At 37.0% G+C, this 13,391-nt stretch overlaps 1 protein-coding gene across 1 annotated transcript; it reads right to left on the bottom strand.

Annotated features, from left to right (window-relative positions):
• Positions 1-763: 763 nt before the first annotated feature.
• On the bottom strand, positions 764-5,516 carry LOC145592343 (phosphoglycerate kinase, chloroplastic-like). The gene is made up of 6 exons (XM_081648790.1): positions 4,924-5,516; positions 3,176-3,253; positions 2,752-3,012; positions 1,835-2,152; positions 1,512-1,670; positions 764-1,129 (listed from the first exon to the last, which is right to left on the bottom strand). The coding sequence occupies exons 1-6, from the start codon at positions 5,350-5,352 to the stop codon at positions 920-922; spliced, it is 1,455 nt and encodes a 484-aa protein (XP_081504916.1). The 5' UTR covers positions 5,353-5,516; the 3' UTR covers positions 764-919.
• Between the last annotated feature and the right edge of the window lie 7,875 nt (positions 5,517-13,391).

Here is a 13,391-nt window from a genome sequence, read left to right as displayed (position 1 = left end):
ATGAGAGAGAAAGTAGGATGTAATAAATGATAGTAAATTTCTGAATGTCCCTATTTTGGGGGAATATTTCCCTATTTATAGGGTCCTTGGGAAAAGTGCCCCTTCCTAGGTTAAGGACTGATGGGCTGCGCCGCCAAATAGCGGATTTTTGGGGAATTGGGTCCTTGAAGGCCGCAACTCTAAGGGAGTATCTGGAGAGGCCACGTGTCAGCTGGGGATTGGTCAAGGGTGACTTGCCAGCCTCTGACACGTGGCACCTCCTCATTGGTCCACTTGTCGTGGGTGAAAATATCCCAAACAGTTGTAAAGGTAGGTTACTTTATCAGTAGAATAAGAGCTATTCTGTCAGAATAATTAAATTACTCTATTAGTATAACATGGATTACTATATTGGTGTTAAAAGGCTACTTCGTTTTATTTGCACGCGGCCACATGGTTGCACAGAAGTGAGAAAAAAAACAAAATAATTATTGATTTTATTTTTATTTATATTTATTATATGAATAAGGAGGAGAATAAAGCGTACTATGTTTCTTATTATATTTCTTATTGCACACTCATGCTTTGTGTGTTTCTAAGCTCCTATATTCTAATTACTCAAATATTTTCTATATTAAAGTATTGTAAAAATTCATGCCATATATTTCAACACTTGTGCGCGGGTATGAGTTATAAATATTATAGATACACCCCAAACACGTCAACATCATGATTCTTCTGTATGGAATACGTATTTCCACAAAATTTGTGCAACATCTTCATATGATCAACATCAAACACATTTATTGCAAATAATGGTAATCTACAAAGTGGCTCATTTTATATCTGTTTCTCAGTTACAAACTCATGTTAAGAGGCTGAACCTGGAAAAAAGGGAAGTTGAGAGAAAAAAAAAAATGTATTCCGTGATGAACTTGTCTTAAACCGGAACTGGTTCAGCTTCATCAAGAGCAAGCACTCCAGGAAGTTCTTTGCCTTCTAACAGCTCCAAACTAGCACCACCACCAGTTGATATGTGGCTCATTGCCTCTGCCACTCCTACCTTCTCTACTGCTGCAACAGAGTCACCACCACCAATAATTGTGGTTGCACCCTTCTTACTAATCTCCTCCAGCTTCTTGGCAATAGCCTGCAAACGAGAAGCAAAATTCAGAACGTTAATTAACAATATTTAAGATCATGATGTTCAATAATTATCAAAATAGCAAAAAGAGTTGTTTGTGTGGGTGAGTTAGCAAAGCAAGAACCAAACAACATTAATAGCTCAGATCCTGAAGGACAAAGTTTCAAATTGGTTTTGCCCTGGCAATAAACAAATGACTTGAGTGCCAAATTGCAGCAAAATGAAAACAAAAATGATTGGGATCATGACTTACAGATCTTAAAAGCACATCTATCAGTGAAATAATTTATCAGATACATGTTACATGTAATTAATTGAAACTACAGATCAATCACGATTCAGCAGAGTACCTCAAAATTTACTAAGGCAAAAGCAAACAATGTCTTACCTCTGTGCCAACAGCGAACTTGTCAAATTCAAAGACTCCCATGGGACCATTCCAGATGATTGTCTGGGTAGTGTCCAAAGCATCACTAAATTTCTTAATGGAATCAGGTCCAATGTCCAATCCCATCCAGCCATCAGGGATTCCAGCTGCAGGGACAATCTACAATTTGCCACACGTCATACTGATTGTCAGTAACAGAAAAGGCTTTATACAATTTTATTATTCTTCCATTTTGAGCCATCCAAAACCGAAGAAATGTTAAGACTCCCAGTTTTACCAAAAAAAAAAAAAAAAAAGGTAATTGCAGTAAAAAGATAATTTACCTTGCTGTCAGCATCAGCAGCGAACTTGTCCGCCACAACAACATCAGAAGGCAACAAAAGAGACACACCCTTTGCCTTGGCCTTCTCGAGGAGAGAAGTTGCAAGCTCAAGCTTATCGTTTTCCACCAGAGAAGATCCCACTGATAAACCTTGAGCTTTGTAGAATGTAAAGATCATACCTCCTCCAAGGAGTAGAATATCACATTTCTCCAAAAGTGACTCTATAACTCCAATTTTGGAAGATACCTTTGAACCACCAACTATAGCAGCAAAAGGTCTCTTTGGGTTTGAAACAGCTCCAACAAGATAGTCCAATTCCTGATCCACAACAAAAGAATCCAAATTTGTTAAAATGATTAACATTGTTGAATTCGAATGATAGAATCTCCTCGAAAGTGAGGAAAGGAAACCTAATAGTCAGCTAAGAGATTTCAAGCACCTTTGTTTTTCTCCTTTTTCTTTTGAGGGGAGGGGGGGGGGGGGTTATGTAGGTATGAGAATGGGCAAACATGAATTACGCTAGTCATTGGTGGTGTTGTGCTCTACAGAGAATCAATTATGCCTATAAAAAACTCAGTTATGTAACATATCAAATGAAGTAAAATAGCACAAGACAAGTTCCCAATATTTATTATCCATAAAAATAGACAAAAGATAGCAATTAAGGACCGGTTTTTGTGATTTTAGAAAAAAAAAAAAAAAAAATTGTATGGAACTCCAAATGGAAATCAGAGTAAATGTAAGCTTCTCGTAAGCAATCAGTAAGGCAAGCTGTAAGCAAAGCTTCTTCAGCACCGTTTATATGAAAAGTTCAAACCTCTGCTTAACTGAAGTACACGCATGACATTTCTTTCCTTGATTTCTATAGATCTCAAAGAAGCAGCTTGAAAAAAAAAAAAAGAATAAAAAGTGTCTACCTTCTGTAAGAGAAAGCCAGCAACAGATGGCCTCAAAACTTTAGTAACCCCCTCAGTTGATGCATGGGCTCTGTGGGCAGTGCCAAAAGCATCATTTACGTAAAGATCTGCCAAGGAGGCAAGCTTCTTTGCAAACTCAGGATCATTCTTTTCTTCTTCCTTGTAGAATCGAACATTCTCAAGGAGCAGAACACCACCTTCAGGGAGTCCAGCAACAAGCTTCTCAACCTCTGGACCAATGCAATCATCAGCCTTCACAACCTGTTAACTTCAAATTATAATTAGTTACAATATGCAGTAAAAGGAAGGTATGTGAGGTTAAATAATGTTGATAGATCTCAGATATCGAAATTCTCTATAAAGTCAGCCACTGTTTGAAGATTGTAATAATCATGAATTTGGAGCATGGAACACATGATGTTACCTGAAGACCAAGGAGTTCAGAAAGTCTGGGTACAAGTGGTGCCAAGCTGTATTTTGGAGTAACACCTTTAGGCCGTCCCTACACAGGATAATAGAATATTATTAAATTTTGCAGTACATCAAAATCGATGAAAAATCAATCTAGTTTACCAGCAACAAAGAGAAAGGCAAACAATAGCAAAAGAAACTTATTACAGTAAATAAAAAAATCTACAGAATTTCATTACTATTAAAAATGAATTCAGTGAAAAATAATATTTAGGAAATGTGAGTTCAAAACATCAGTATCTAGCGTGACACAAATTTTTGTGTCAAATTCAAGCCAATCATTACAAAATAACTAAAACAAACACATGCACACCTTAAGAAATCAAAAGGAAGACAAATTCCTTATACTAGGATTAAATGTATAATACAAAATGGAAATATATGATGGAATAAAAAAAACAAATAACATATGTATAAAAAAGATTGGAAAAGGGTATTAAGGTACATAAAAATTGACAATTCCATTTTTAGAAGCCTTATATCCAGATTACGAATCAAATTCAAGACGGTTAGTGAGGAATGGAGTAATCTTTCTGTTACTTGTAGAGCACTGAAAACACCAAGTTCCCATAGGACTTGTTAATGAGGTAAAAAGTAATAGAAAAATGTTTAGATGCTGGCTATAGTGTTCGTCAGAGTAAAAGGTCTAAACATAATGTTTAAGCAAATTACAGTACAAGTGAAAATCTTTAAGCAACTCACACAATCATGTCATAAAGAGAACATTATTCAGGTTGAGATGATGCATATGAGTCTATAACTGAACAAATAACCACGAGGCAAAGTCTCATATTATGCACCACATCTACAATGACGATATAAAGATAAGAACTTCAATTGCAAATGATAAATCTCTGCACAGCTAGTTGACATTCCAAATCGATACCTAGGCATTGGCAAATTTTACAGGAAACATTAGTAGCTCAATATGTCATAATTCTTCATTTTGTTATAGATTCAAAAAAAAAAAAAAAAAAAAAAAAAAGAAAAAAAAAAGCTACAATAACAAAGGTCATAAGGCGTGACAGAAAATATGAAAAGAAAACACAAGCCATACAATCCCAGGATATCTAAACAGCCATTGCACAATTACTAAGCACTGTATGTACAGATTATGAAGAACCTCAGATTAGTCAGCATTTTCATATAAAAACCCAGGATAAAGGACAATGAGTAAAATTAATCATCAGTTAAAGTCCTTATTGCAACCAACAGAGTACAAATCATTGAGACAAATCCAGATTGAGGACAGGAACACTATTCAAAACAAAACCAGAACGGATTTAATCAATTTCTCACACAATGTAAGTATCATACATGTAACATAGGTTTTTAAATACTGTATTTCAAGATCATCCAAAAACACCAAATACTAACATAACCATTTTACCCAAATTTCGAGCTGTCAGTCGATTACATTAGGCAGCTGCAGTATATTCTGATCAGCTCAAGTTTATAATCACACATTACAATGTCAATCATACAAGCTAAACACAATAAAAGCATAGTGTAAACAAAATGATCAAGCAAAACAAAGATAAAACCTCAAATGACAGAATTTAACAAATGGTTTATCCATCAAAAATAATAATCAAAACCCAATTAAAATTAGCATCAAACAATTGGGGGAGCAGTAATTGGATTAAAAAAAATAAGAAAACACCAGAAAATGAAACGGAAAAATAGCGAAAACCCGCATACCAAATGACTGGAAAGAATGACTTTAGCACCATTGTTGATCAAATGCTTGATAGTAGGAATAGCAGCACGAATTCGAGTATCATCAGTGATATTTTGGCTGTCATCAAGAGGGACATTAAGGTCAGCTCTAACGAACACCTTTTTCCCCTTCAAGTCAGCAGAGGTGAGGTCCCCAACACTCTTCTTGGCCATTGAAGCAACCCCTCTAATGGGGTTAGAAGAAAGTGATTTGTATGATTGGATCTTCGAGACGACATGGAAGGAGAAGCTGGCATCAGCGGCAGAACCGACGAATCCTAGACGGCGGAGAGGAGGGCGGAGGGTGGATGCGAGGCGGACGAAGGAGGGGGAGCGAGTAGAGGAGGAAGTGTGTGAGGAAGAAGATTGGAGGAGAGAGAATGAGGTGGGTGTTGCTGCAGTAGACGCCATTGTTGGACTGATGATACAAGAAAGAGTGAAATGAAAATGCTGGTGTTTTTTGGTTTAGTGTTTGTGGATTTTGCAAGAGAAAAGGTGGAAGAAAAGGTAATGAGGATTGTTATAAGGTTTTTTTTGTGGGTGTTTGTGATTTTGGGAGGATTTTCTTATCGTTGAGGAGAGGCTCAAGATGATTCATCATTCACCTCATATATGTATTTTTTTTTTTTTTTTTTCAAGCCACTAGTCACTAGAAATGAAGGGTGCAATTGTAGTGACAAAAAAAAAAAAAAAATTGATTTTATAGTTTTTTTTTTTTTCAAAGAACAGTTGAGTGTCAAATTATTAATCAATGATGGTAGAAGTTCTCCCAAAATTATTCGGAATAAAAAAGAACTAAACTAGCAAGGTGATGAGCAACAACATTCTCATCCCTTATAACATGAGACCAAGAAACAAAATCGTATTGCTTACAAGAAAATAAAACATCATCTAGAGTAGAGACAAGATCAGAGAAATAAGTAGCTAAATTAGAGATACAATTGATTGTATAGTTTAAGGTGTGGAAATTATTCGAAAAGGGTACACATAGACTTAGGGAAACACAAGTACTAATGCTTTTATGCTTTCGATTTTTTAAAAATAGGGATTCGCTTAAGGAAAACTTGTAAATAACCATCCCTCAAATCACCTAAAATTGATTGTACCATTCTTTTTTTGTTTATTTTAAATAACCACCCCTTAAATTAAAAAAAAAAAATAAATAGAAATCACCACCCCTTAACTAATATCGATTTTCGTGTCAAAAATTGATTTACTAAGGTTTTGGGGGTTACTTTGGGTCATTGGGCCTGATTTGAGGTCAAAAAATACAAAAAGTATCGGAAATGTCTCATGGGAATTTCAAGCAAATTGAGGTAATTTTCAACATGCAATACGAGGCATTTCTAATACTTTTTTTTTTTTTTTCAATTTTGACCTCAAATTGAACCCATGGGGCCAAAATGACCTCCAAAACTTTAGTATACTAAGTACTGACACGAAAATCAATGTTTTTATTTTAAAAAATTGAATTAATTATGGGGTGGTGATTTCTAATTTTTTTATTTTTTATTTTTTATTTTTTTTTTACTACTTTAAAGGGTGGTTATTTAAAATAAACAAAAAAAAGGGGTGATAAAAATCAATTTTAGGTGATTTGAGGGGTGGTTATTTACAATTTTTCCTTCGCTTAATTTGCTTTCAAAAATTTAATTTTGAAATTTGAAATTTGAAATTTAAACGGTCCTCGAGGGAACCCAAAAGAGTTACGAATATAAAACAGTGGAAATCTAATTCACGTGTCAAGCGTGCAACATTGTCACCTAATCATATTTCATTATTTTTGGTTAAAAACGTAGGAGCACACACCCCAAGAGCAATATAAATTCCCCCATCATATTTTTTTTTTAATTTTTAGAATAGCTAAACACAAAAAACTAAATATTATAAGAAAAACAGAACTTTGAAATACCGTACATATTAGCGATATCATGTGCGTGATGAACCCTGTCACGGTCAACCTTCAGGATCGTACAAACGTCAAACTTACCACCCAAGTGTTTTATTGCTTTGAAAGTCCATAATAAGGAAGTATTTCGAATAGTAGTACATTCCAAGTTTGAAACTAAGTTTGCACAATCTGTTTAAACCAGCACCTCTTTTACCTACAAACCTTAAACCTATAGCAAAGCCTGGTACCAAGCATGTGCCTTTGAGTGTAAAGCTAATTGTGACATGCTGAAAGAGCCTACTCCATCAAAAATAGTCGTAGTACCCATTGTAGAGCAAGTCCAACCACATCCCGATCTTTTTGTAGTTTTATCCTAGGACCCATCAAAGTGAATATTGAAACAAGTATCCATGGTATCCCCATCATATATATATTGATGGAACAAGTTTTCATTGCAATTTAAATTATATAATAGGTTGTATAGTGAAGGATTATTAAGGTACAATTGATTGTATTGTGAAACATTTGTAAGTTCGTCGTTGTTACACACACACACTCCAAAGTGCATCCCAAGTAAGTATTGCTCAAACTTCTCTCTAGCTACTTTCTCTCACTAAAAAGTTTTATTTTCGAAGTCTTACTTGATAGTCTGGGAGAATATTCTGACCACTAAGATATTCCTAATTTTACAAGTACACACTTTTAGTGACATTATATTCGTTGTTTCCAAAGAGATATTTCAATAAACCCTCAAACAACGTATCTTAGGGCCTAAACTGATTACTGAAGTGAGCTGAATTGAATTGAACTGATTGGAGCTGAACTGAACTGAATTGAATAGAGCTGAAATGAATTGTTTATGAGATAAGGAAATTAGGAACTGAACTGAACTGAATTGATTGAAGGTTCTCTTCAGCTTAATTTCTATTTAGTTCAGTTCAGTTTAGCTCCAATCAGTTCAGTTCAGTTTCTAATTTCCTTCTCTTATAAACAAATCATTTTAGCTTTATTTAGTTCATTTCAGTTGAGTTCAATTCAGATCAGTTCCAATCAATTTAGTAGTTCAGTTCAGCTCAATTCAATAAAGTATAAGAGGCCCTTAGTCTATCATTCAAGCACACACCCCTATTTCTTATTTTGTTTTAGGATTTTCCTTTTCATAGATCATTTGTAGCATGCAGAAAAGGCTCATGTAACTGTTGTAGGATTTGAAAAAGGAATTGATTGTGATTTTGAACTTGTTCTTTATATGACCTCCCCCCCGCCCTTCCCTCGCTCTCTCTCTCTAAGTTCTACATATCATCCTCTTAGCTTTCACCAAGTATTAGCAGAATGTAGATAATAAATGTCAATTATTAGGAAATGATCTTGCTCAATAAGTGATGTAGGTACAACCAAAATAAAATAGAGTTATTTGGCTTGAAGAAATTATAAATATGAATAAAAATAAGGATTTTTTTGTATTTACTATCTAAAAAGGCCTAATTTTTATTTAACTATCTAAATAAATTTTTATTTAAAATTACCGCCTAAAAAATAATATAATTTTGATTTAACATGTATTCCTTGATTCTGGATGTGAACTCCAATTCTTACTCTTTTTACACGATTTCACCTTTATTGGACTACTTTCACCCTACACCTCTATCAATTTCTTCAATTTCCAAACATTAAATCCCCCAGCAAAAATTTGGAGAATTAGGAAGTGTTTTGGGTGTTTTTGTCCCTCGGGAGAGTTATAGCTCGAAAACTAGTCCGGTAACGCCTGTACCTTCAAAACAACAAAGATTTCGGGTGGTTGGAGCTCCGCCTCCGACGATCAAGTTAGAGCACGTTGGAGAATGTGAAAAAGTGTGGAAAGTAAAATGAGATCTTCTCGAGTTCCGAGATCAGGTGTTTTCTCTGATGCAAGAGAATGTAGGATAGGCTGTAAAAATTTTAGATGTCCCCAAAATGGGGGAAATCTCCCTATTTATAGGGTCATTGGTAAATGTGCCCCTGATTAGGTCACTCTGACCTAATTCTGTTGGGCTGCGCCGAATTATGGCTTTCTCGAGATTCGGGCCCTAAAGGCCGTCTTTTCTCCCAAATTCTGGGAATGACACTTGTCAAATGGAGATTGGTCCAATTTGGACTAATCTACGTCTAACACGTGTCACCACCTGGTTGGCCCACGTGGCTTGGGTAAAAGTTACCCAAAACATTTGCCCCTCACAGATGTGACGTGGCACGCCACGTGGCATCTGTGACACGTGTTACTCAGCCACCAAAATTTAATTTTTTTTATTTACTGTGAATTTTAACTTTTCACATTCCGGGAAAATTACAAAAATACCCCTATATTTACCTCTCTATAAATACAAGGTTTACCCCTTGCTTTTGGACGTTTCCAAAAGTTTCTTAGAGAGAGAAAGTCAAAGCATTCTAGAGAAAGAAGCTCTGACCACCGTCTGTGTTAAAACACAAACTTTTGCTTTTCCGCCTGCCCCAACTGGTTTTGCAACCGCTTGTGCCATATACAAGCAAGATCACTTTCAACCAGCGTACTGCAGCTGGTCAACGCTTGACCCCTTCCAGAATCAAATTCTAAAGGTACCGTCTCTACTCCCTTCAGCTAATTCTTACTTTTTCCGTTTGCATACTTTCATTCAATAAATGGATTCATCACCAACACACACGGCACAGCCTAGGTCAGTAGTCAGCCGGTCTCCTCATACGACTGAGTCTAGGACTGGGAGTACCGGCTCTGGGTGCATGGAGCAATTTTTTACATCCCCCCCAACCGACCGTCTCTGTGTCTGTACAGGACACAATGGCTAGAACCAAACAAACAGGCACCAGACGGTGAAGGAAAGACGGTATATTGGAAGTGTCGTCTGATGAAGTGACCCCGGTTGAGGGAGAAGAGATGCAAGACGATTCGGGAGAGTACTCCCCGTCTAGGATCCCTATGACCCCTAGCGATACAATATTGGGTGAAGCTGAGGGTAGAGACGACGAGGAAGCTGTCTCCCAGGTTGAACTTGAGGAAGTTGGCCCCGAAGACGGAGACGGGGAGGGATCCGCGTCTGCCTCAGGGTCAGACGGCGAAGAAGTCTTTTAGGAGAGAGACGGAGGGAACACCGCCTCAAGGTCTAGCTCTAAGGATAGTAGTGACGTTCCTTTATCCCCGCTTGAGCTTGGAGGAGAGAAAAAATTGGAAAAGAAGGCAGATCCCTTCGAAATACACATCTCTGCCAAAGAGAGGGAAATCATGGAGAAGGGGCTTTAGAGTTTTAAACTCAAACAGCCTCTTGGGGAAGGGTACAAGATCCGGGTGCCGCCTGAGCTGGGCACCGTTTCTTGGTAAGATGATAAGGAGAACGCCAACGCCTATTTCGGTTGCTATGAGGAGGCGTTTCTGGCTGGCCTCCGGTTCCCCCTCCGTGATGCTGTGAAAGCCATCCTACGAGGCTATGGCTTAGGCGTCTGGCAGTTAACCCTAAACTCTTGGGTTAACATTCTATGATATGTCGCCGCCTGCACGATGCAGAATCTGAATCCTGGCTAGGAGGCTTTCACTCACATGCACTATCTTAGCTGCAGCCTAGGCGGCTGGAGGGCGTGGTACACTTTGACCACTTACCCAAAATATCAAATGACCTTAGACAAAGTGTCCAAGTATGACAACTGGAAACAAAGGTTCTATCTGCTGTCTGCCCCACCCGGAGTGAAAATTGGGAACTTCGTCGGTATAATAAGAAGCCTGACCTTCTGGGTCAGAAGTGTGCCCTGTAGGAGTTAATAGGTACTATGAAGCGGAAAATCATGAATCATATTCAATCAAGCACCTAATCCCAAGATCGCATGCATAACACACAACACATATCATCATACCTTTGAAGCGTGAATTCCACGTAGCTATTTGACAGGAAAATCAGGGAGAGAATAGAGCCCCAAGCGTTGCTCCTCTACTTAGTCCACGAGCTTCGAACGAGCCGTCCACCAATACTAGATTGGTCGAGTGATTGAGGAAAACCGCGATCACCACCTTTAATGGACTAATTGACCAATACGAACCACCACCACCACGAACCACCACAACCGGCGCAAGGGAGGAGGAGAGAGCCGTGAGAGAGAGAGAGTTTGAGAGAAGTTGGTTTTGTGTTTGCTAATTAGGGTTTCAACTTAACAGTATAATTGTTCTGTAGAATAACCTAGGCACCTAGTCTACTTATAATCATATTATAATTAGACTAGGTTAGGAAGCCCGAAACCTCTCTAAACCCTCCTTATGGCCGGACACTATAGGGGATGAGGCCCATCATGGGCCTCGTACTCTCGTACTCGATCTAGGCCCTTTGTGTGACCTTATAGGATCCGCCCAAGTGGGCTTTAGCCTATTTTACTAGCCCAAAGATCGTTAGTACCTCTAGCTATGATATAACGACGACCCAAATGTAAGAACTTAATAATCTACATAATTTGATCCATTTATATATCTAGTAATTGCACACGACGAAGACTTAAATCCTTCAATCTCCCACTTGTTTTGAGACAAGTGTGCAATATTCAAATTCCTTAAGTCAATATGTGTCGATTTGATAATTTGATTGCATCACATATCGAGATCATATTAATCTACAAATAGTTTCTTGAAATTTGAGTTAGAATTACAAAACCAAATGATTACTGAATAATACATTTGAACACGACCACGTATTTTCTGAATTCTCCCTCTTCAAGCGGCCATGACACATTCCCTAATTTAATAGGTAGACTCAATCCAATCTTGTGGCAACAAGCTCCCACTCAACTTTTGAAATAACCAGGAAATATCCTTTATAGCCTCCAGTTACGGGAAGACGTTTGAATGAACTACAGTCAAAACATCCATTGAATGAAATCAATGTTCCACTCATGCCAAAGGAATCCACTAATATATCCGGAAGCTCTATACTTAAACTTCAAAGTAGGTCAATAGTTCGATCATGCATCATTCATGCATATCCAAGTGATTGACCGAGCATCACCATGCCCCTATAGCCCATGAAACTACGTTATCCAATCAATCTTACATGCTAGTCCATTTATTGAAATCATTTATGTCCACTTTAATGATTTTGAACTAGGAACTTAAATAATATATGAATTTTGTTCACCTGTGGGGTTTCATTCACCAGGTCATCAACCTGATGAGCCCATCAATTCATAATTATTTTGGACATTTTATTTAATTTCCAAAACCATAATTAAATAAGAGAAATGATAATTTCTATTTAAACATAATTCTGCAAAACATACACAACTTGAATTATATAATTTGCTACAATCCAAGACTTTAATATGACTCTCATACTTTAGTCTATGGAAGGGGTTTAGTGATTTATCACTCAAAATAAAACTTTGCAGATCACGACATCCCGCTTGTCATTGATCTCATAAACGAGGTGATATCTCATATCTATTTGTTTGGATTTGTGATGTGACCCTAGCTCCTTTGTTTTAGCAAAGGTGCCCTTTTAGTCACAGGACAATTTGATCCAAATTTCCTCCTTAACTACTCTTACTGTAGCTAAATACACATATTTTGACATTGAGTATGCAACAGTGTTGTGCTTTGAACTCTTCAAGCTTACTGTACTTCTCCATTCGGACATAAAATGTATTTAGATCAACATCTAAAGTAATCTTGGCTGTTTGGAAAACTTGCAACCGTATAACCTTTTGACAACTTATTCACTTTTAAAACCATAAACTAGAAAATTCCTTTAGTGCTTCTCAAGTACTCAAGGATTTGTTCTTGGTAACTTTCACATGCTTATTCTGAATTTACTTGAAACCTGCTACACATGCACAAGTCATATGTAACATCTTGCTATGTACATATCATGGCACATATAATGGACCCTTTTGCAAAAGCATGAGGTACACTATCCATACAACTCAACTCTACTAGCTTTTGAAGGCACTGAGTTTTTCTGAGCGTAATACCATGAAACATGGGAAAACATCCTCTCTTAGAGTCTTGCTTCATGAACTTGTCAAGATCCTTATCAACATAAGTCTATCGATTCATTCCAATCATTCTTCAAGATTCATTTCGTGGCTTGATTCCCAATATGTACTTAACATCTCCTAAGTCTTTCATATAGAAACAACTCTTTAACCACTACTTGACTGATTCAAGCATTGATATGTCATTTCATATGAACTGTATGTAATCCACATACAAGACTAAGAAGACCAATTGCTCCCACTAAACTTCTTGTCTCTATAAGATATCTTTCTCGTTCTTTACAGAAATCAAATTGTTTGATTTCCTAATCGAAACGAATGTTCTAACTCCCTGATGCTTACTTCAATCCATTAATTGAATTTCTGAAGTTTGCAAAACTTTCTAGGATTTCTGGATTTCAAAATTCTTAGGTTGTATCATATACATATCTTCCATCAAGAACATTTCAAGAAGGTGATTTTGATATCCAATGCTAAACTTCGTAATCGAAATCAGCAATCACTAGAAGAATCCGAATAGGCTTACACAACTAATAGGTTTGACCCCATTTGTAATACTATC

This window comes from Chenopodium album, chromosome 18, assembly GCF_948465745.1.
Source record: "Chenopodium album chromosome 18, dcCheAlbu1.1, whole genome shotgun sequence".
Lineage (NCBI taxonomy): Eukaryota > Viridiplantae > Streptophyta > Magnoliopsida > Caryophyllales > Amaranthaceae > Chenopodium > Chenopodium album.
The sequence above is the reverse complement of the archived record's forward strand: the minus strand, read 5'-3'. Positions and strand labels throughout refer to the sequence as shown.